This window comes from Tasmannia lanceolata, unplaced genomic scaffold, assembly GCF_043159265.1.
Source record: "Tasmannia lanceolata isolate RefF3 unplaced genomic scaffold, GAP_Taslan_0.1 ptg000006l, whole genome shotgun sequence".
Taxonomy (NCBI): domain Eukaryota; kingdom Viridiplantae; phylum Streptophyta; class Magnoliopsida; order Canellales; family Winteraceae; genus Tasmannia; species Tasmannia lanceolata.
The window spans coordinates 28,076,953-28,099,581 of record NW_027518683.1 but is presented as its reverse complement, the minus strand read 5'-3'; the positions used below and the strand labels follow the sequence as shown (position 1 = coordinate 28,099,581).

At 38.6% G+C, this 22,629-nt stretch overlaps 1 protein-coding gene and 1 long non-coding RNA gene across 2 annotated transcripts; one reads left to right on the top strand and one right to left on the bottom strand.

The window, feature by feature from the left end:
• Positions 1-4,153: 4,153 nt before the first annotated feature.
• Positions 4,154-9,421, top strand: LOC143878896 (uncharacterized). The gene is made up of 3 exons (XM_077381112.1): positions 4,154-5,973; positions 6,181-6,911; positions 8,988-9,421. The coding sequence occupies exons 1-3, from the start codon at positions 4,154-4,156 to the stop codon at positions 9,281-9,283; spliced, it is 2,847 nt and encodes a 948-aa protein (XP_077237227.1). The 3' UTR covers positions 9,284-9,421.
• A 6,465-nt stretch (positions 9,422-15,886) lies between these two features.
• Positions 15,887-21,258, bottom strand: LOC143880199 (uncharacterized). Its single transcript, XR_013251582.1, has 2 exons — positions 20,528-21,258; positions 15,887-16,072 (listed from the first exon to the last, which is right to left on the bottom strand). It is a non-coding gene; the product is annotated as an uncharacterized LOC143880199 (long non-coding RNA).
• Positions 21,259-22,629: the final 1,371 nt, after the last annotated feature.

Here is a 22,629-nt window from a genome sequence, read left to right as displayed (position 1 = left end):
TAGGAACCACTATTTACCATTATGTAGTGGTTCGAAGCTATAATTAGTGGTTCCAAAGTAGAAATATTGCTTCACACAATCTAATAGTACATCATTGGGTGTCAATGTTGCAATGAATTTATGAATAATGGGTTAAATAGTTTTCTAAACACTCGGATATTATGGTGGTTCATAGTTTAGATGGCCTAATACTTGTGAGAATGACTGTATTTATAGGGTTTTAAACACTCAAAAGCACTCACTATACCTAGGAACCACTAATTATACATATGAACCACTAATTATACGTAAGAACCACTATTTACTATTATGTAGTGGTTCCAAGGTATAAATAGTGGTTCCAGAGTAAAAATTGGGGGGGGGGGGGGAGGTGTGGAAGTGGTCTTTATGGGGAGTGGTTTCCGCAAACGACGTTTGGGTTTTTTTTTTTTTTAATCGCATCGAACCGGTAGACCCGTTTTCACTTGTTTTACACCTGTCTGACGGAATGATGGAAAGGTCGACCTATAATTAGTCTTCCTACCTGTTTGGTCAAATGGTGAAAAGGTCGACCCATTAAGCCAATTTGGCACCTGTTTTCGAAGAATGAAAAATGAACGACCTTCCGGCGAAAATCTCGTCTTCTCCGGCCAAGAGCTCGTCGTTTCAAGATGAGGGAGATTTCAATTTCAAAAAAGAGTAAAAAACAAGAGAGATAAGGGAGAAGGTAAGAAGATGGTAGGTGAAAAGTACCCAAAGGGCATTTTCGTCCAAAAACACTCCTGGATGCGTTTCCCCCTTTTTTGAGAAATTAGCCAACTTAACCCCTTTTTGAGAATTTCGGATAAAAATCACAATTTTTTGAGAATTTTCCCTAAAATATATGTGAAACAATTTAAATGTTATTTTGTCCTTATACAAGTTGAATATTTGGGGCACCCCAAATGTTCAATATGAAACCATTGATCAAGGAGGAGGACAGCTGGAGGAAGTATTATGAAATCCTATTTCTGTCCTCTCGAACATTTTACATTAATTAGATCACCTAATTAGTTGACCGAGACAATTGTTTACAAAGCTCCTATTTTCAAGATTGTGTTAACATTTATTAGGGTAGAGTTTTTTCAAAAGATTTAAATGGTTAATTGATTATGCTCGGTTTGCTTAGGCTTTAAGAATTTTTTGTCTAAAGTGATCGCCAATTTTATTAAAGAAGAAAAGATTGATATGGTCTAGGTACAAGCAAAGCAGGATACAGAAAAGAAAAATACAATAGCATCAAAAGAGGAATCAAATAGCACCAAATCTTCCTTTGACACCCCAGTCTGGCCAAATCGTCGGCCACCTGGTTTGCGAACGTCGGACTTGCTTGAACTCGTTGAATTATCGATCAAACCTCCAAGGGTTCTTGATGGATCCTTTTAGCCACTTTAGGACATTAAGGAAATCCCCCTCAATCACCACTGTATCAACCCATATGAAGCCAAGAGTTTGACGACTTGGTTAACCGCGCGGACCTCAGCTTCTTATGCATCTGCCACCCTAATAGGGCCCGCGAAGGCCCAAACAACCTCCCCATAGTCATTTCTAAGCACCCCCCCTAATTCCATCCGGGCCCATCTGCAAAAGTCGTCAAAGTGTGGACAATCAAAGCGCCCCTCCCCCCACTACCACCAGAGTTGGTGTTTTTGGGTAGACGGCTTATCTTGGGAGGATCCGAGCTGTTAGTGGCGGAGCCAGGATTTATACATATGGGGGGCAAAATAAGATAATATATTTAATCCAAAAAACATTACATTGTCAATGAAAAACTTACTACAGCTGTGCTCGACGAGTCTTCATGTTCGGAAAGAAGAGAAATTATATGATGCCCGACCGTCAAGTCATGTGAAGGTGGTACTTCAAAAGTACCACCCTGAATATTTGATCCAACAGCAGCCTCTTAAAAAGTGGACTACTGTTGGATCAAATATTAGGGTGGTACCGTTTTGACGGTACTTGATGGTCGGACACCATATAAAAACTCCTGAAAGCAAGCATTATAGGCCAGATTGCATCGATACATTTTATAAGAAAACCAATCAAGTTACAATTTGCAAGAATTGTTAGCAAAGAAATGAAAAAACAAGCCATAGCACATTATCTTTAGTTGTTTTAGTGAACTGAGTCTAGCCTTAGAGAGGTCAACAGTGAACTCCGGTCATTATATTTGTTCACAGAATGTAGAAAATATATGGCCGGAAAGTAGTACAAATACCTTAACCAACCCCACACCTCACAACCACCATCGTAAAAAAACCCAACCCGACCCGTCCCGTCCGACCCGAGTTGCAACCCAAACATTAACATCCCCTAAAAATTAGTTGCGAAAAAGCAATTTCTTCTTTCTTTTTTCTTGCCTATCAATTATCTGCCCAAAAACATGTTATGAAATAGAAAAAAAGGTGGCCCTCTAAGTCTCTAACCACCGTGGATTCTGTGGTCCAAAGTCCAAACCAAAAAAAAAAAAAAAAAACAGAGTTGTTTGGATTCTTCTAGTCTTAGGAGTAAAAATGTACGGGCTTTTTAATCTAAAATGCAAAAGGAAGCTAATTTAAAGGGCAAAAGAAAGCTAAGTACCTAGAAATCAAAGAAATAAACCAGAAAAAGAAAAATAAAACCAAAAAATAAGTACCTGTGATTGTGAGGCTGTGAATGAGACACAGAGTCTTCTTCTTCTTCTTCACGGGGCGGCAACGTAATGGGACGACAAGCTTCTTCTTCTTCACAGGCCAAGGGCACGAGCCGCACGGCAACGGTGTTTACAAGCACATTTAGGGGGTTTCTCTTGGTTGAGACTCTGAGACATGTTTAAAGGGTTTTGAAGTGGTCGACAGATTGTTCACTTTTAAATCCATCCCCCCCCCCCCCCCACCCCACGCCAAATACCTTGGACAGCCCTAACTAGAATAGTTAACCTATTCAAGTGGACTCATAAGGAATTTTTGCCCAACTTAAGGGGGGGCAGCTGCCCCCATAGATCCGCCCCTGCGGGCAGTGGACTTCTTGAGGAAAAGGAAGATAATAATTGTAGGTATTGTGCCTTATGTATTGAAGCAGGAGAGTTAGCTAGCCATCTTCTGCTACATTGTAAAGTGCGGAGGATGGTGTGGGGCAAGTTACTTAACTGTAATGATTTGGTATCTATTGGGTCATTCCTGAAACAATCTTGGAGGTCATTTAGGGTTGGTCTTTGGACCCTTGGAGGAAAAAAAGAAAAATCATGTGGGATGTATCCCTCCCAGCCACAATTTGGTTTTTATGGAAGGTAAGAAACGTGAGACTTTTCAAGGGTATTGTGAAGAGTCCTGCTTTTCTCTTCTTTAAAGTAATCGTCCTCAGTATTTCATGGGTGAAATCTCTTCCGTCCTTTTCATTTGTATCAACATATGGGAAGGATAGAAGGAAATTTAAATTTGTATGAGTTCGGAAAAGATGCGATCAGCACCTCAAATCTGGGAACCTCCGCCGGTAGGGTATCTTGAGTTGAATTTGTCAATAAATACTTTGCCGCTGGAGATATTTTTTATTTTAGAGTAGGGAGTTGATATTACCTCCCACACAGTTCCACATAACCCCTCAATTTAATTTGTCGTATATGGATTTGTGTTTGTCTTATTGATATAATTTTCTACAAGAACAATATTATAGGGGGTTGGAAGTCCGAATTTCAAAGTATTGTGGAAGGGATCTTACGGTGCTCTTTTGCCGTCCCTCATGTGGAATAAATCTAGTCTCAATGTTTTTCTTATTTCTATGATTATGACTTCTTTATGACTTGACTCAGTCAACTCATCCAATGTTTATACGAGGTTTGTAACACGGACGTATACAACACTTTATGGCCAGTAAGTCAAGTTAATAATAAAAAATCTGGGGCTAGTTGTCCTTCTTCGATAAATATAAGGATGCAATGCTTTCAGTCCCCCGCTTGTTCCTCTAACGTTTACAATGAAAATGGTTCATTAGTTGAGGATAAATTCACCCCCTCTAACTTTTTTCCTTACCTTTAAAAGCTAACAGATAACGTTAAAAGGGGATTTTATTCCGGGGGATATCATTTCGGGGGGGATTTTATTCAGGGGGGATATCATTTCCCTTCTGATATTTATCATTAAAGGTAGAGTGAGATGAAATGAAATTGAGAGGGAGAAGTTCTGTATTTATCGATTCAAGAACTTCAACTCAAACTGAGTTTCCAGGTATGAGCCTCTGTGTGTTTTGTTTGTTTATCCTCTCTACAAATTCAATCTTTTTCATGAACATATTGCAATCAGAATCTGCCACCTCCATACTTGGAAACGAGACAGATCGGATAGCTTTGCTTATGTTCAAGGATGGGATATACAGTGATCCTGTTGGAGCCTTGAGCTCATGGAACCATACTCTTCATTTCTGCCGGTGGGAAGGAGTCACATGTAGTCGCCGGCATCAAAGGGTCACTAAATTAGACCTTCGTGGGACCAAATTGGCTGGTTTCATATCTCCCGCCATATCCAACCTCACTTTCCTTAAGGACATCAACCTCCAAGAAAACAGCTTCACGGGCCAAATACCTCAAGAAATTGGTCAGCTATTCAGACTGCGATATCTTAATATGAGCCACAATTTCTTAGAAAGGGAAATTCTAGCTAATCTCACCCGATGCACCCACCTCCGATTCATCGATTTAGAGTACAACAATCTGATGGGGAAAATTCCTGTTGAGTTTAGTACTCTGTCAAAGCTCCTCCAGATGAATCTCGGTTATAATGATCTGACTGGAAGCATTCCACCTTCACTGGGAAACCTTTCATTTCTAGCTCAGATTTCTCTAACTCAAAATCATTTGAAAGGAAGCATCCCGGATGAGATAGCCCAAATTGAGAGCCTAAAATCCTTAACTGTTTCTTCAAATGAACTATCCGGCACCATCCCTTCCTCTCTTTATAATCTCTCGTCTATAGAGATAGTTGCCATGGCGTTAAACCAACTCAACGGGAGCATTCCATCCAACATTGGGCTTTCTATTCCTAATCTCAAAGTTCTACTTTTAGGAGGCAACCAATTCACCGGACGCTTTCCAATGTCAATTTCTAATGCTTCAAGGTTTGAAGTGCTTGAATTAGCACAGAACTACTTTCACGGACCGGTGCCTAAAAAACTTGGAAGCCTAAAGAATCTGCTCGTGCTCTCGTTGTGGGGTAATCATCTGGGAACTGGCAAATCTGATGACTTGAGTTCTATCTCTTCTTTGACCAACTGTAGTCATCTGAAAAGGTTGGCTCTAGGCCAAAATCATTTTGGAGGCACCTTTCCTAGTTCGGTAGTCAATCTCTCGACTAACATGCTTAGGCTATCATTATACCAAAACCAAATTTTTGGCAGCATCCCTAGTCAGATTAGTAATCTCTTCAACTTAAAGCTTTTTTCCACCCATGAAAACTTCCTCACTGGTATTATTCCCCCTACAATTGGGAAGCTTCGGTCTCTGCAACTATTGGACTTGTCAGTAAATAGTTTGTCGGGGAAAATCCCATGCTCCATAGGCAACCTCACTGGATTAAACTACCTTCTTCTACAAGAAAACCACCTGCAAGAAAGCATACCTTCAACTCTTGGAAACTGTCAAAGTCTGATAATGCTGTCATTTGCTCACAATAACCTTCATGGTACCATCCCAAAACAATTTATCAGCATTTCCTCTTTGTCTATAGAACTTAATTTATCTCAAAACTTTTTGACTGGCTTCCTCCCATCGGAAGTGGGTAGCTTGACTAATCTAGGAGTATTGGATCTTTCTTGGAACAAACTGTCAGGTGAGATCCCAAGTACTCTTGGAAATTGTAAGAGCTTGGTAGAACTTCAAATGGAGGGTAACTCCTTTCAAGGAACCATTCCTCCTTTTTTAAATACTTTATTAGCTATTCAGACTCTTGATCTATCCTCCAACAATTTTTCTGGGAAGATTCCAAAGTATCTTGAGGGGTTTCAACTTTTAAAATATATAAACTTGTCTTTTAATAATCTCGAGGGTGAAGTGCCTAAACAAGGGATCTTTAGAAATGCAAGTGCTATTTCGGTCATTGGAAACCACAATCTTTGTGGTGGCATCCCAGAATTAAAGTTGCCAGCATGCCCCATCATGGCTAATCAGAAATGAGGCAAATCTTCTCTTCCCAGACTAGTCATCCCAATCATAAGTTCGTTTTTGTGTCTGATTTCCTTACTATTTGTCATTGCTGCTCTCTACTGGACAAGAAAGTCAAGGAAGAAACCCTCTTCAACTTCTGCAAAGGAGGGTCAACATTTACAAGTTTCTTACTCAGATCTCTTTAAAGCAACAGATGGATTCTCTTCAGCCAATTTGATAGGCATAGAAAGTTATGGATCAGTGTATAAGGGAATTCTTGGGCAAGATGAAAATGTTGTTGCTGTAAAGGTACTCAACCTTCAATTACATGGAGCTTCAAAAAGTTTCATGGATGAATGCGAAGCACTGAGAAACATTCGCCATCGAAATCTTATTAAGATCTTAACTTCTTGCTCAAGTATTGATTTTGGAGGTAATGATTTCAAAGCTTTCGTGTTTGAGTTCATGCCAAATGGGAGTCTAGAAAAGTGGCTGCACCCAGAAGTAGAGGGGCAACATCAATTGAGAACTCTAAACTTTTCTAAGAGGTTAAACGTTGCAATTGACATAGCTTCTGCACTGGAATATCTACAGCATCATTGCCATATACCAATCACTCATTGTGATATAAAGCCAAGTAACATTCTTCTTGATGAAGACATGAATGCTCACTTAGGCGATTTTGGGTTAGCCAGGTCCCTTCCAAGAATTATTGGCAACTCCTTTGAAGATCAAAGTAGCACAAGTGGGTTAAAGGGAACTATTGGGTACATTGCTCCAGGTAAAAATTTCATTACCTTTCTTTATTTTTTTAATTGTTTGGTGAGTTTTATGGATTATTTGCAATTTAAAATAAGTAATGTAACACAAGAAAACCTAAGGGCCTCTTTGGATACCATTAAAAACTATTTGAATATAATTTTGTACGAAATGATTGTAGGGAGTATTATATCTCCCTTAGTCATTGGTTTTAAAAGTGAACTAATGTGTCATTTAAAAGAACATTAACTTTAAGCAATCTCATTTGCAAATAAGGGGCAATTTTTGTGGTATCCAACCCAGACGAGAGGAGTGTGGTTCTTTGGCTTAAAGTCATGGGTATGCTCCCCAGTGTTGGAAGTTTGAATCCCCCCATAGTAACCAGATGCGCCTGGTTTACGAGTGATTGCACGCATCCATAGGGATTAGTCCTGCCCTAAAATGGGGTTGGGATACCCTATGTCATCCAAAAGAAAATTGGTGGTTTCCAAAGAGTCCCTTAATCAGCAACTCAACCAAAATTTGCACTTGATAAGTAGTTGTCCATTTTTCATCAAGGTGAATATAATCCCGAAATGTAGACATGGATATCAAGATCAGTATGTCACATGAAAAAAGGGTTACTCTTTTGTTACCTACGCCTCAAAACTATTTATATACCATTGGTATTTGAGAAAAATCCAACCGGATAATTACTCAAAAATCAAGAAAATTTCAAGTATGATTAAAAGAAAGGGGAAATTCTAAAAATAATTTTTTTTATAAAATAACCAAAACATCCATTAAATAAAGTTTTTTTTTAAAAAAAAGGAAGAAGAAGAAGAAAGGTCCCATTTAAAAGGATCCATTCACCAGAAAGGGGCAAATTTAAAAGGGAGTTTGCAATGTTACCAAACAGATTCCTGTTATTTTTTCACTGTTCCATCTTTATTTTTTCCTACATCATGAGGCCGTTCCGATAGATGGATTTTATTATCAAGGATTGTAAAATCTAGGACTTTTTAAGCTAAAACTTGGATTTTATAAGCTAAAACCTGGATTTAATTTACAATCCTAAAAATGTACAATCCACGTTTTAACTTATAAAATCCAGATTGTTAAACCTGGACTTAACAATACGGGATTATAAACTCCTTGTATCCAAATGGACCGTTTGGGACTTTGACATTGCTTAAGTAAAAATGTAAATTGAGTAGAATAAACTTTAAATTATTTTTAAACAATTGGTTGCTGATTTTTGTAGTTATTCATAAATTAGAGGTTTCTGTTGATAATTTTTAGGCTTATTATAATTTTCCTAAGAATATAAGGCTTTTGGGTTGTGGGCCACCCATATAAGAAGTATGAGAGGCGTTTCCCATTGCTTTTACTTCCCTGATGATTGACTACACCTCTCTCTCTCTCTCTCTCTCTCTCTCTCTCTCTCAACCACTTCCTCAATACAGGCTAGGATCAGATATATTACAAAATGTTCATAGAAGAAATTCTTAACAATAAGAAGTTAAATGTTTGAAATTTCTATAAGGAAAACACTTCTAAAAAAGAATTCCGTTCTGAAAATAAAGACGCTAGTGAAAATGACCGACGATTTGGTCATTTTCACAGTATTTTTGGCATTTGTGGGGATTCAGGCGCTCTTCTTTGTTTTCTTGAGCAGTTGTCACGATAAAGGATCTCATGCTTTTTTACAAAACAGATTCCTGTTAAGCTAGCAGTTCCCTATCTATAATAATGCTATGATTAAAATATTTTTCTTGAATTGTCTTTTTGACATATATTAGATTGTACACCAACAACATGAAACCTTCGCCATCTACTCATAGATTGGAAATAAATATTACCTTTTCTTTCATTGAGCTGAGCCATTACTACCCTTTAGTCCATGGTTTGTGATTGCCAATGCCATGTATTTCTTCCAACTAAACTCGTTCCTCGCTACTAAGGATTCTAATGTGAAGAGGCCATTCTATTGTCTCTCATTACAAAAGAAAAAATTCTCTCTATGTTCTCATTTTCAACTCTCCTATTTTCTTTTAGTTTCTAGTTGTAATCTTGCTTCCTTTGTCCTAAAAAAGAATAAGATATGTGCAAATTGCAGAATATGGAACTGGTGGCCATGTCTCTATGGCTGGAGATGTGTATAGTTATGGGATTCTTCTATTGGAGATGTTCACTGGAAAGAGCCCCACAGGTGACATTTTTACGGATGGCCTAAGCCTTCGAAAATTTGCTGAGTTGGCTTTTCCCGAACAAGTGATGGAAATTATAGATCCATTACTTCTTTTAGAAGATCAAGAAGTCAGAGCTACCAACAATATTGGAAATGGCAGAGATAAGAAACATCAATTGTTGGAGTGCTTGGTGTTGCTAGTGAGAATTGGAATTCTGTGTTAAGCAGAATCGCCAAGAGAACGAATGGAGATGGGAGATGTTGCAAAGGAAATGAATGTGATCAAAGACCGATATCTTGGTGTTGGGATCCACAAAGACAGACAAAATAAGGCCTTACTACCGGTTGAAGGTTCATCTTACCTCGGTAACTACTAAGAAACTTGATGGAAATGATTTTCCTAATATCTGTATCTTTGTTTCCTAATAATATGCCATGCTCATTCTTGGAAAAATTATGTTTGTGACACCTGCATAAATTCAATCTTTTGGGATTGGGACAGCCTAGCAAAGGATTCTGAAGGAGCTGATAGATGCGACCATCTATGTATTCCTTATATAAGTAATAATTGTTTCTTTTTTCTATTATTTTTCCTATATTATGATAGGTTAGAGGCAAGGTTTCATGTGCTCCTCTTGTATCTTTTATTCTTATAAATAAAATCTAAGTTGTCGCCCTGGGTTCCTAGATAAATTTCAGATTAAAAAAGGCTCATACTTGGTATCCACTCCTCTAACCGTGAGCCACCTATGTTTATGAGCCCATTGTTATATCTTGAGCTTCCTCTTTGTGTTAGGCCTCCTGATATCCCTCATTTGACCTTCAAGATAGCTATCACTCATCCACCTCAATAGACGCCTGAATGGCGAATAAGGGAAATGTTTAGATGAGAAGGAATAAATAAGAGATTGGATTTGAGATTCCAGACGAAGAAAAAGACTATTTTTACGAAAATTGTTTCATATTCATATCAAAATCAGTACAATTATCTTTTTTTATATCATTTAGGGGACTTTCTCTTATTAAATATATTACATTAACCCACAGAATTTGCACTGAAATACCCTGAACATTTATTTTAAATTTAACATGGTCATTAGTGACTTTAATCATGATTAGAAATTTTAATTATTAATGGTTAATGAAAAGCATGAGAAGGGGATTTATTAATTATGAAACAATATTACGGTGTTGAACACCTTAATATTGGTGTTAAGTTGTTAGTGTTGATGTCATTTAATCATGTATACTTTCACATTTCCCTTGTATGTGGGTCCCACCAGATAAACTAAAAGTTTCATCTATTAAAATTGGTGTTAATTAATCATGTATACTTCGACAGTTCACTCACATGTGTGACCCACTAATTAATTCAAATGCTTAAGCTGTAGAAAAGATGTTATTTAAGCATTTATACTTCTTCATGTGGGCCCCACCAACAATTTAAAAGCTTAAGTGACTCCCTCTCACGTGTGATGCATATAATATTGTATGCAAATGATTATAGAGAGTATTATATCACCCTTAGTTATGGTTTCCAAAGTGAACTTAATGTCTCATTTACAAATAAGATTAACTTTAAGCAATCTTATTTGCATATAAGGGGCAATTTTGGTGGTATCCAAAGAGGTCTTTAATCAGAAACTCTCAGCCAAAATAGTAAGTTGATAACGAGCTATCCATTTTTTGTCGAAGTGAATATAATTCCAAGTAGCTCAAATATAAGCATTCCATTCCTTTGCGAAATGTGGACATGCATAGCAAGTCACATGAAAACTTTTGTGGTACCTATTCCTCAAATCAATGGTTGGGATTGAGGAAAATCCTACCAGATAATTACTTTAAAAAATCAAGTTTTATTAAAAGAATTGGGAAAGTTTAAACATAAGAAAATTGTTAAAATAACCAGAAAGGTTCACATGTATAGGAGAGTTTACCTCAAAGGTTCACATGTAAAGGGGAGTCGACAATGTTACAAAAACAACAGTAACATTGCCATATGTTTTTGTATTGTTCAATCTTTATTTGTTCCTATATTTGTCATTGACGTTTCTTAATTAAGTAAAGGGTAAAATGGGTAAAATAATCTTTAAATTATTTTTAGGCAATCGAATGGTGGTTTTTATAATTATCCATAAATTAGTGCCTTTTTACATTTACGATAATTTTCCCTAAGAATATAGGGCTTTTGGGTTGTAGGCCATCAATATAAGAAATATGAGAGGTGTTATCCACTTTCTCATTGTTTACTTATATGAAGATTGACTGCATATCTCTCTCTCTCTCTCTCTCTCTCTCTCTCTCTCTCTCCCCCCCCCCCCCCCCCCCCCCCCCCCCCCCCATTAGTAACGCTTTTCAATGCAAACCAGGATCAGATGTATTACAAAATGTGCACTAGAAGAAACTTGGCAATAATAAATTAATTGTTTGAAACTTCTATAAGGAAAACACTTATAAAATGGAATTCCGTTCTGAAAATAAAGACGCGAGTGAAAAAGAACTTATTTTTTTTCACAGTATTTTTAGCATTCATGTGGATTCAAGCGACAAGAAACTTATTTTTAACATGCACACGTGTTGTGATATAGGATCTCTTGGTTTTTTGTCAAGACGGATTTCCGTTTTGCTAGCGGTCCTCTTTCTATTAGAATGCTATGATTAAAATGTTTTTCATGAATTGATTTTTAACATGTATAAAATTGTACTCGAACGACGTGAAACATTGGTCACCCACTCATTGATTGGATTTAAAGATTACCTTCTCTTTCATTGAGATAAATCATTATTCCCCTTTAGCCCATAGTTTGTGATGGGTTGTGCTATATATTTCTTTTAACACTAAGTCCTTTGATAAGGGTTTAAATGTGAAGAGGTCATTCTATTGTCTCTCGTTGATTTGAGAAAATGTTTTCCCTTTCTTTCTCATAATCATATCTCTTATTTTTTTTAAGTTTCTAATTATCATCTTGCCTCCTTTGTCGTAAAAAAGCATAACATATGTGTAAAATTGTAGAATATGGAATTGGTAGCCATGTCTCCATGGCCGGAGATGTGTATAATTATGGGATTTTTCTATTGGAGATATTCACTGGAAAGAGCCCCACAAGCGACATGTTTAAGGATGGCTTAACCCTTCGAAAATTGGTCGAGTTGGCTTTTCCCAAACAAGTGATGGATATTATAGATCCATAACTTCTTTTAGAACTTGAAGAAGTCAGAGCTACCAATCATATTGGGAATGACAAAGATAAGAAACGTCGATTGCAAGAGTGGTTGGTATCGATAGTGAGGATTGGAATTGTATGTTTTGCAGAATTGCCAAGAGAACGAATGGAGGTGGGAGACGTTGCAAATGAAATGAATGTGATCAGAGAGCGATATTTTGGTGTTGGGATCCACAAAGAGAGAGAGAGAAAATAGGGCCATACTACTGGGTGAAGGTTCATCTTTCCTCAGTAACTACTAAGAAACTTGATGAAAATGTTTTTCCTGATTTCTATATCTCTGTTTGCTAATAAAATGCCAGGCTCAGTCTTGGCAAATTATGTCTGTGATACCAGTATAAATTCCAAAGGAGCTGATAGATGCGACAATCTATGTATTCCTTATATACGTAATAATTGTTTCATTTTACTATTACTTTTCTTATATTATTATGGATTAGAGTTAAGGTTTTATGTCCTCCTCTTGTATCATTTATTATTATTAATAAAATTTTGGCAAAATTGGAATTACACCCCGTCCACTTTTTGACACATTCATCGATGAGCCTATAGTTTTAAAGTCATTAACTACGCCCCTTGACTTTTCTATAGGTCTCTTAACGTGACGGAGTTGACGGAAATGAGGAAATGTCTATATATATATATATATATATATATATAAGGAAAAGGTTTCTAAGCAGCCTGAGCAACCCTCTAAATCCATCATCTCCCATAATTGTTTGACTCATCCAACCCATTCATTTTATAGGTTATAGTTAGGACTATGGTTATGGTTACGGTTATGATTTGTGGAGGTTTAAAATGGATGGCTAGAAATTAGGCTCCTATAGATCGAATGGTTAGGATTTTGGTATTAAGATGGTTTGTTAGGAACAACCTATCTGTGTGAGCTGCTATAGAATGAATGGGTACGATGAGTCAAACAACATGGAGATGGTGTGTTTATAGTGGGTTGCTCAGGCTGAGCTATAGCTCAGAAACCTCTCCCCCTATATATATATATATATATATATATATATATATATATATATATATATATATATATATATATATATATATATAAAGAGAGAGAAGGGTTGCTGCGCTCGAGCGCAGTTGGCTTAGCTACGCTCGAGCACAGAAATCGGGGGTTGGGGCCATTTGGGGTGGGGGGCGGGGGGGTGATCCTAAACATTCATTTGGAAGGTCCCATCATGGATGGCGGGCCTACCAAAAATCAGCTCCATTGGATCACCAATGGGTGTCCATTTGTGGGGCCAAAAAATGGACAAATACTGTTTGTCCACAAATCTGTCCATTTTTTGCCCCACAAACGGACACCCTAAGGTGATCCAATGGAGCTTATTTTTGGTGGACACCCTACCCATGAAAGGGCCCATCAAATGAATGCTTTGGATCCAACCCAAAATGTGGCCCCACCCTGTCTCTGTGCTTAAGCGCAGCTAAGCTTAGCTGCGCTCGAGCGCAGCAAATGCATGTAGCTAACTTCGCTACACAGACGGCTTAAAATACAGTGGGCCCCACATTGTTTGGGTGATGCAAACCATTCATTTGATAGGCCCTCACATAGATAGGGTGTGCCCAAAAAATCAGCTCCATAGGATCATTCCAACCGTACGATTTGTGAAGGCAAAAATGGACGTGTAAAAACCTTCACAAATCTGTCCATTTTTGCCTCCACAGTTTGAAGGGTTGGGATAATCCAATGGAGCTGATTTTTTGGGCACACCCTATCAATGTGAGAGCCTATTAAATGAATGGATTGGATCACCCAAACAATGTGGGCCCACTGTATTTTAAGCTGTCGGTGTAACTAAGTTAGCTACACGTATGTGTAGCTTCTCTTATCTCTCTCTCTCTCTCTCTCTCTCTCTCTCTCTCTCTCTCTCTCTCTCTATATATATATATATATATATATGTGTGTGTGTGTGTGTGTGTGTGTGTGTGTGTGTGTGGGAATCGCTCTAGTGTCCATCGCAAAAGGGTTTGCGCAGCTGGTCTGTTGAACGTCATACCAGCCACCTCGTTAATGAAGACAACAACTTTTGTCTTCATTCACGAGGTGGCTGGTCTGACGTGCAACAGACCAGCTGCGAAAAAGCCTTCTGCGATGGACCTTAGCAAATCCCATACATACATATATATATATATATATATATATATATTGAAGCTTTGGAGCAAACCCACCAACAGGCTGGGAGCAAACAACAAGGGAAAGCAAAAACAATCGAAAAAACTAAACCAAAAGCAAAACAAGAGCGCCAAACTCCAAAGAGAAGAGCAGAGATCAGACTTCCTCAACCACAAAGAATACTAGGCTCATAAGCTTCTTCCAAGAGTTAATTTGGAGAAGAAAGGAAACCCACTAGATGGAGTGGATGGGAAGGTAAATGGCGGTTTTCTTTTCTTATTCTTTACTCTTAGCCAAGAGCTATGATCCAGAATTGAAGGCTGAGGATCAGATTTAGCATCATTGTCATCAAGGTGCTGGATGCTATCCTCACCCGGACATGATATGGGATCAGGGCTTGCAAGGGCGGCAAAACGATTGGAAGAGCCTTGAGCTCGGGAAGCTAGAATGGGAGAGCAAAAGATATGATTAGGGGACTTTCTGTTTTGGGCCTCAGATGTCTTTCTATTTTGGGTCTCAGATGGTGCGGCAATGGAAGGGAAGGAAACAACAGTACTAGTGTCTTCAATTTTAGATGTCGATTGAACAGGCCTCAATTCCTTCTTAGGACGGAGATGCACTTGATTGGAAATATCTTATGAATGGAAGCCCAAAGCCTGCTCCTATTGCAAGGATTTTGGGGAAAAGGGAGAATTATTGTCCATTTAACATATCATGTGGACGATTTTTACCCTTTTTTGCCCTCCACACATATCTGTACATATATCTATGTGAGGGTAAAATCGTAATCTACATACGAAAAGTACCGACACAGGGTACTTGTTTATGACAATTACGGAAAAAAACTACAAAGAAGAGGTAGGCATATGACAATGACGAAAGAACTACTCTATATTAATCATGCAGGACACTAATATTAACGGATTTCGGGCACCTGAAGAGGAACAACAATTATGGAAACCTCTATCGATTGGAGGGCTAGGATCAGCCTATATCGATTGGAGGGCTAGGATCAACCTATGAAAATGATTTTACGGGCACAACCGATTGATGTTGTGTTCCATCACATGGACGGTTTGGATCAACCTATAAAGCTCTATAGGGTGATCTTAACCATCCGATTTAAGAGGAACAACATATTATGGAAACCTCTATAGATTGGAGGGCTAGGATCAGCCTATGGAAATGATTTTTGGGGCACAACCTATTTATGTTGTGTTCCATCACATGGACGGTTTGGATCAACCTATGACGTGGTCCGTACAGGTCTTTGTCGGCCCGTGCATCGCACGGGGTGTTTTACTAGTATACACACACACAAGTATTCCAGGCCCATGCTATGCATGGGTCTCAAATGGTGGGCCCCACACAATATGCGTTGGTCTAAAATGGTGTGCCCTACCGAATATGCATGGGTATAAAATGGTGGGCCCTCGAGAGAACCAACAACACTATTAAAACAAACATCATCAGCCCAAAACATGAACAAACATGAAAATCATCAGTCTTTCACATTTGGAATTAGAGGATTAGAAGCTAAAAAGATATTCATTGCCCATACAATAACGTGAGAGCATTTTGCTCTTCAATAGAAAGGTTGGGAGGGATTGAAGGAGGGTGAAAGACTTACATGTCTAGTGTTGCGATCTTTGAAGTAACTGCGTAAAAAAATCCAAAACAAATAAGGACTTGCATAAAAAACCAACAAACATGGCCAAAGGAAAAAAGGAAGTGTGAAATATAGAAGGGGCTAAAGCTTTTTTTTTTCTTTTCTCCAGTGAACCCTTTCACAATAGGGTCTGTTTTTCATGTTTGGATAAACATACATACTGTTTTTTTGATATTACCTTCTTCCTCTATCCACAATGAGACTGACCATTTTGATTAAAACTGAGGGAATCCAAATTGGGTAAAAATGCCTCATGTGAAGCACAACATCAGAAAAAGTTTTTCTTTATAACTAATTGTATTTAAGAAACTCTCCTTTGCTATCATCTTCTACAAATGGACTGATCCCATAGTTGTAGAAGTCATACATGTGGGTTGAGAGAGAGAGAGAATTTACTTTCCAATGAAACTAGAGTAACCAAGATTTCAGTTTTTCCTTTTCCGAAGAAAGTGAAAGTGGTTAGAGTTGAGACTTTAGGGTAATTAGCTTCTAGCTTATTAGCGTTTCATAGTTTACGGTGCAATAAGTCTTTCCCCTTCAAAAATTTAAAAGGCTAGGAGAAATCCTAAAGTGTAGGAAACATTCCATTTTGGTGGTTCCAAAATCCATTGGATCTTTTAATCTATCTATGATATAAGAGAACTAGAAGGATCCCTAGGAGGATGCCATGACTAGGATGACCACTCCATGAGTGTCCTCATTTCTCTATAATATGATATAATGATTGTTTCCAAACCACCTCTGCCCCAAACACTAACACCTCAAACGTCCCTTACCACTTCCAACATCAGTTGAAAAAAAAAAAAACCCTCGACTCTTCTCACGTTTTTGCCACACTAAAAGCTGAAAGCCCTAATCTAACCCGGTGTTTAAAAGTATCGATGCGAGACAAACTTCGGCCAAGAAAAATCCTTGTCGACTCGGCGCGGACCCGGCCAAGAATGCGGCTAACGTGACTGAGTACTTGGTTGACGCGGTCATAACTCAGGAGAGTCGAAGGAGTTTTTATTGACTCTGAATGAAAAAATGCAAAACACGATGGCAAAATGTGAAATGCGGCCAAGGTTAAGGGGAGACAACTCAAGGGAGTGCACGATGATGCGAGGGAGATTTAAAACCCCCATTCCAATCTCTCAAGGTGAAAATCACACAAGGAGTATCTATTTACAAAGCGTCGAATGCCATATTCCTGGATCGAGCCATCAAGGACATGATAATGAGAAAGAGTTTTTAAGTAAGGAGATGGTGCATTGGTTTAGATGACGCTGCCAACATTTTGAGGAGAACAGAGGAGACCTTGTATCATTTTCTTTTTCATGTAATATTATATATACATACATTATATTACATAACATATTTATGGCCATCTAACAGTTGCCCTTTCGGGCTTCAATCTGCTAGAAAATCCCCCAACTAGCACATAGCATACAGATCCACGTAGCTCGCATATGCTGGTTTGGTCATACGCCCTGTTCGATCTATAGCAAATTGATATAGACATTGCCATCGGTGGAGTCCCTCAGTGGGAGTAAGAAAAGTTCTGAACAAGATTGAATTACTCACACATTTCTTTGTACTTTTTCCGAGTGTTTTGTTATGAAATCTTTGAAGAAAAAACTGGGAAGTTTGTTTTTGGTGAAGCCATGAGCCAGTTGAGGAGGATAAGATATGTGATGCATTTCAGCTTAGAAGGATATTGTGGACCCTGATCCGAGAATGCCGAGGGACGGATCCCCTACATCCCTTGGATCTCCACATGTGAAGGAGAGCTCTACCAAGGAACTCTCGAAGTGGTGCCCTCACAACATGAGTGACGATATATGAGATAACTCTTGATTCGGAGACAGAGACTGGAATAAAGACGTACCTAAAAATAGTAAAAAGTCGCCATCCACGGAATACGGCCATGAAACCAATAATATGCTCTGTGCAATGGATAAATCCAGAGATAATTGGGTCCGTGCCTAATTACAAGTAGGGAAGTTGTTAGGCACCCCACTCGCCCGAGCGCACTCGGTCTCTTATGCCATTTTTATTATTTTTGAAGAATTTTGGCCTAAAATCATGTGAAAGGGGAACACGCATCCCTGAGAAAACGTCTACCTAAGCATGCATGACCCACGGATGGGCAAAGAAAGCAAACAAATCCTAACTCATCACATCTAATCCTAACTCAACACGTCTAAGAAAATAGTAAACAACCCATACACAGCTACAACTAAGCAGATAATGACAGATATGATGAGATAAGCAGAAAAAGCAGTAAAAGGCTACATCTAAGCAGATAATCGAGATAAGATGAATGAATAAATGCTACAGCTAAGCATGTCAATGAGTATGTGAAACTGCTCAAGAGATATATCTAAATAGTAAACACTCAAGATAAAGAAGAAAACACACTAACATGCAACAAATTACGCAGAAGATAATACAAAGCAGTAAATAGCCAAAGCAGTAGAATAAATATGCTAGCATGCGAGCCTATGAAAGAGATAATGCTAAAAAAATAGTAATTAATCACATGCTAGAAAAGTAAGCAAGCTGAAAATAAACACATAAGAAACCAAAGACAAACACGCGATAAGCTAAAAGATGCAAGGGAATGAAGAAATCTGGAAACCGACGCTATGTGAGGAGAAAAAATGCCAGGAAAAAGAAAATGTGACATACGATAGGTTCAGGAGCGATTCTAAAAGAATCAAGCCCAACGATCCTGATCCGCTAAAGATCGAACAAATCTCAGTCTCGCGGTCGCCATAGCCTATCGTTGGGCTCAGCGAGGACAATCCTGTGAAGAGGCCACACTACGTCATCGCCCATGGGCTCGCAAGGACAATCCCTGTGAAGGGGTCACGCTACGTCATCGTCCATCCCAAAACCCGATAAAACGTCGAAAAACCGATGAAAACTGGAAAACCACGATCAAAATTGTAAATGGAATGAAAAGAGAGCTCCAAGTGACCTGGCAATCACCATCCTTGCCCATTTTTAGTTTTTGTATTTTTTTAGTTTTTTGTTTTGAAAGGTTTGAAAAAAAAATTTATTTAAAAGGTTTGGAAAATATTATTGAAAATGTTTGATTGGACTTGGGATGAGGATCCCAAGCTGCCTACGTACCTCAAGGAAGAGGATCAAGCCAACGTAGTTCGAAAACAACATTTTCAAAAAACGTTTTTGGTGTTTTTTAAGTTTTTTGTTGTTATTTGATTTTTATGGGTTTTTTTTTATCCCTTTTGATTGAATAAGGGTATTTGACTCAAGAGGTTGCCGTCCATCGTCGCCTAAGCCCGAACAAGTGTTCTCAAAATCGATGAGATCCCGAAATGGAAAGAGAATCCCGAGGAACACGTGGAAACTGGAACCCGAAGAAGGGAGAACCCCTAGACTCTATAAGCAAGAAATGACCCCGAGGAAGATGGAATCCCTAAACCCTCTAGAAAGTCCTAGGACAAGAAGGGTAAGGGGTTGTTCATTTATCAAGATATGGATGAACGGATATCATTTCCCACTAAATGTAAGACTAGCTAGAAGTGGGGGATCAATCACTGGGTGCAAAAATCAATGAAGTCGACAGCTAGGATAAATTTATGTATGAATCAATAAGACACAAGAATATAAAGGAGTAAGTTGGAGAAATACAATTATCAAAGTACGAAAATGCCAACATCATTACCATGTGAACTGAAGTATGCCTTGTCTTAATAATTCAATTCTTCTTAAACTCCACAACATGATCCCATCAGGAACCTGATGTTCGAGCTCATCATTTTCATCATTGAAACATTCACTAACTGAAACAAAAGGAAGGCGAACTGCAGGGTGATTCTCAGATTTCATCATGTTGCTATCAAGGCATAAAAGGGAATGCTAGTATAATTTGATTCTGTGGTGATAGATGCTCCAAACTAGCTTTGTCCTTCACTACCAGGGAAAACTATCAAAGGTCATTGCAAACACACATATGATAAAGGAACTGATTGAAACAAATGCAGAAAACCAACTTGGAGCAGTCACCTGACTTTATAATGTCAATATAAGAATATGGAAGCTAAAGGAATCATGCCCAATGAATTGAACATGCAAGATAAAGGAATAATGTATTTGCCCCATTTCGTCACTTGGACCACCTATTTATATCGCGAACAGTAGGCATAGATACATTAAAAGGGATCGGCAAGGAATTGGCCCAAATAAGATAAGGGAGTAAATTCATCAACCCTCTCCTGTCATCTAGCTAATCATCTCAGCTAATGAATTCTAACGTGAGGAATAGAAATGACTAGTCTGCTCTCCTCATCAAGGCACCACAAAACACTCTAACTACTAAAGGGATCAGTTCAAACAAAATCAAATAGTCAAGCCCAATAGCTCCGATCCTCTCATTTTCATCATGCACTTTCCGATTCTTCCTATGAATTAAAAATCAAAAGGGAGTGAAAATTACCGGAATGAACGCCCTTCGATGCCTCGCAGCCAGAATTACGTGAATCGGAGGCGGATCCAAGACAGCAGAAAGTTGATCCGATTTGGGGAGGCACGAAGCGATGACCGAATTCGCAAAGAAATGATCGGCATCTTGTCCTGAGATGAACTCCCTCTTCTTCTTCTTCTTCTTACTTCTCCCTGTAAACCTTTTCTTCTCTGACCTTCCTTCAAATCATGCTCTTCTCAGACCTTAAGAAATGACAGAGGGTTTGTTGAAGAGGGGGAAGGGGATGATCGGATCTTGTGATTTGGGCCAAATTCAATAGGGTTTTGAGATGATGGCTGCTAATGGAGGTGGAGATCAAGCGAAGAAATGGTGGTGGTTGGATAGGATATGTTGATGGAGATGATGGTGAGATGGGGTTTAGCAATGGTGGAATTGGGGTTTTGATGTCTGTGATGGAGTGGGTTTGGGGGTATTTGACATGGGTTTGGTGTAATGGGATGAGCGTAAAAGTAGAAGAAGAGCAAATGGAATGGAGGTAATGGAGTATAGGTGAAGATGGAGGCTAAGATGGGTTTGGGTGGTTGGATTCCGGCGAAGCGACTGGAATTAATGGTGGAAGAGATGGAGAAAGGGGGTTTAAATGGGAGAGGGCTGCTGTTGGTGGCGATTGAAGCCGGGGAATGGCCGGAGATGATGACGGCCGAGATCCCTTCCTCTCCCCCACCCCTGATCGGCTAGTGTCCCCCCCCCCCCCCCCCCCGCCAAGACCCACGCAAGACCCTAATCGAGGTTTTCTATATGGAAGGAAATGCCATATTTGGCCCCCTCTCCTTCCAGGACAGCTCCATCTAGTGCATTTTTACTCATGCTTTTCAAAACAAGAGGGTGGTCTTGGACAAGAAAGAGACCCCTAAAATATAATGATATATATCCACTACTTTTCCTTTCCTTGGACAGCCACCTCTAGTATACTATGTCTTGTCTTTTCATCCACTAGGGGTGGTCTTGGACAAGAAAGAGACCCCTAAAATATAATGAAATATATTCATTTCTTTTCCTTTCCTTGGACAGCCACCTCTAGTATACTATGTCTTGTCTTTTCATCCACTAGGGGTGGTCTTGGACAAGAGAGAGACCCCTAAAATATAAGAATATATATTCACTCATTTTCCTTTCCTTGGACAGCCACCTCTAGTGTACTTTGTCTTGTCTTTTCATCCACCAAGGGTGATCTGGGTAAGGAGGAGGGCCAATATATCATTACTTTTTGATATATGGAATTGATATTGGCACCATTGTGTTTTGATATTGGCACCATCACTTTGTCTTTTTCTTCATGCTTTGTAAACGAGTGATGATGTCGGCGCGTCCATGTTTTGATTATGACACACACTCGGCTTGTCTTTTGTCTGATTTTAACTTGAAAATGCAATAAGCATTTGATCTCTATTTAAACACTAAAAGACAAAGGTAAGTTAGTGAAAATATCAACGTATAATCGCACCAGCATCATCGAAACTTGGGGGTTCCAATAGAAGAGTGCCAATATCAAAACTCAAGCGTTCTTTGTAAATTTTGTAAACATCGAGGAAATGAAGGAGAGAATCAAGGGTAATTGAACGGTGGATATCGATTGGGTTCAAGATCATTCGGGCTCTACAAAGGCTTCAACAATGGTCTGCAATAGGCACTTTCGGGTTCTTTTGCATTTGGGTTGAACTCTTCGGGATTTATTTGACTTTGGGACTTCAACTCAACTTTGGAACTTTATTCGATTTCAGAAATTTATTCGATTTTGGGAAAAAGGGTCCGGTCAAAATGGGGTGTCTATATATATATATATATATATATATATATATATATATATATATATATATATATATATATATACCCAGAATTCTTTCACAACAATGTTGACATCCTATCAGTGAATGGATTTGCTTCAACTATAAAGATATTCAAAGACAAATTAGATATGTTTTAAATGAATAGCCCAGCTAGAATACAATAGAGCTACCTTGATATATGTTCTACTTTAGTGGGTTATTTTCCACTTCAATCCTTTTTTCTTCTGATATTAATACTTTGGCAAATTAGAATGCAATAGAGATACT

Bases quoted from the DNA above. Each gene is read 5' to 3' on its own strand.
- LOC143878896 (XM_077381112.1), top strand. From the start codon at position 4,154: ATGAAATTGAGAGGGAGAAGTTCTGTATTTATCGATTCAAGAACTTCA. The intron at 5,974-6,180 runs GTATCTTGAGGG...TTCTCTTCCCAG, and splicing joins TTTTCTGGGAAGATTCCAAA to ACTAGTCATCCCAATCATAA. The intron at 6,912-8,987 runs GTAAAAATTTCA...TGCAAATTGCAG, and splicing joins TATTGGGTACATTGCTCCAG to AATATGGAACTGGTGGCCAT.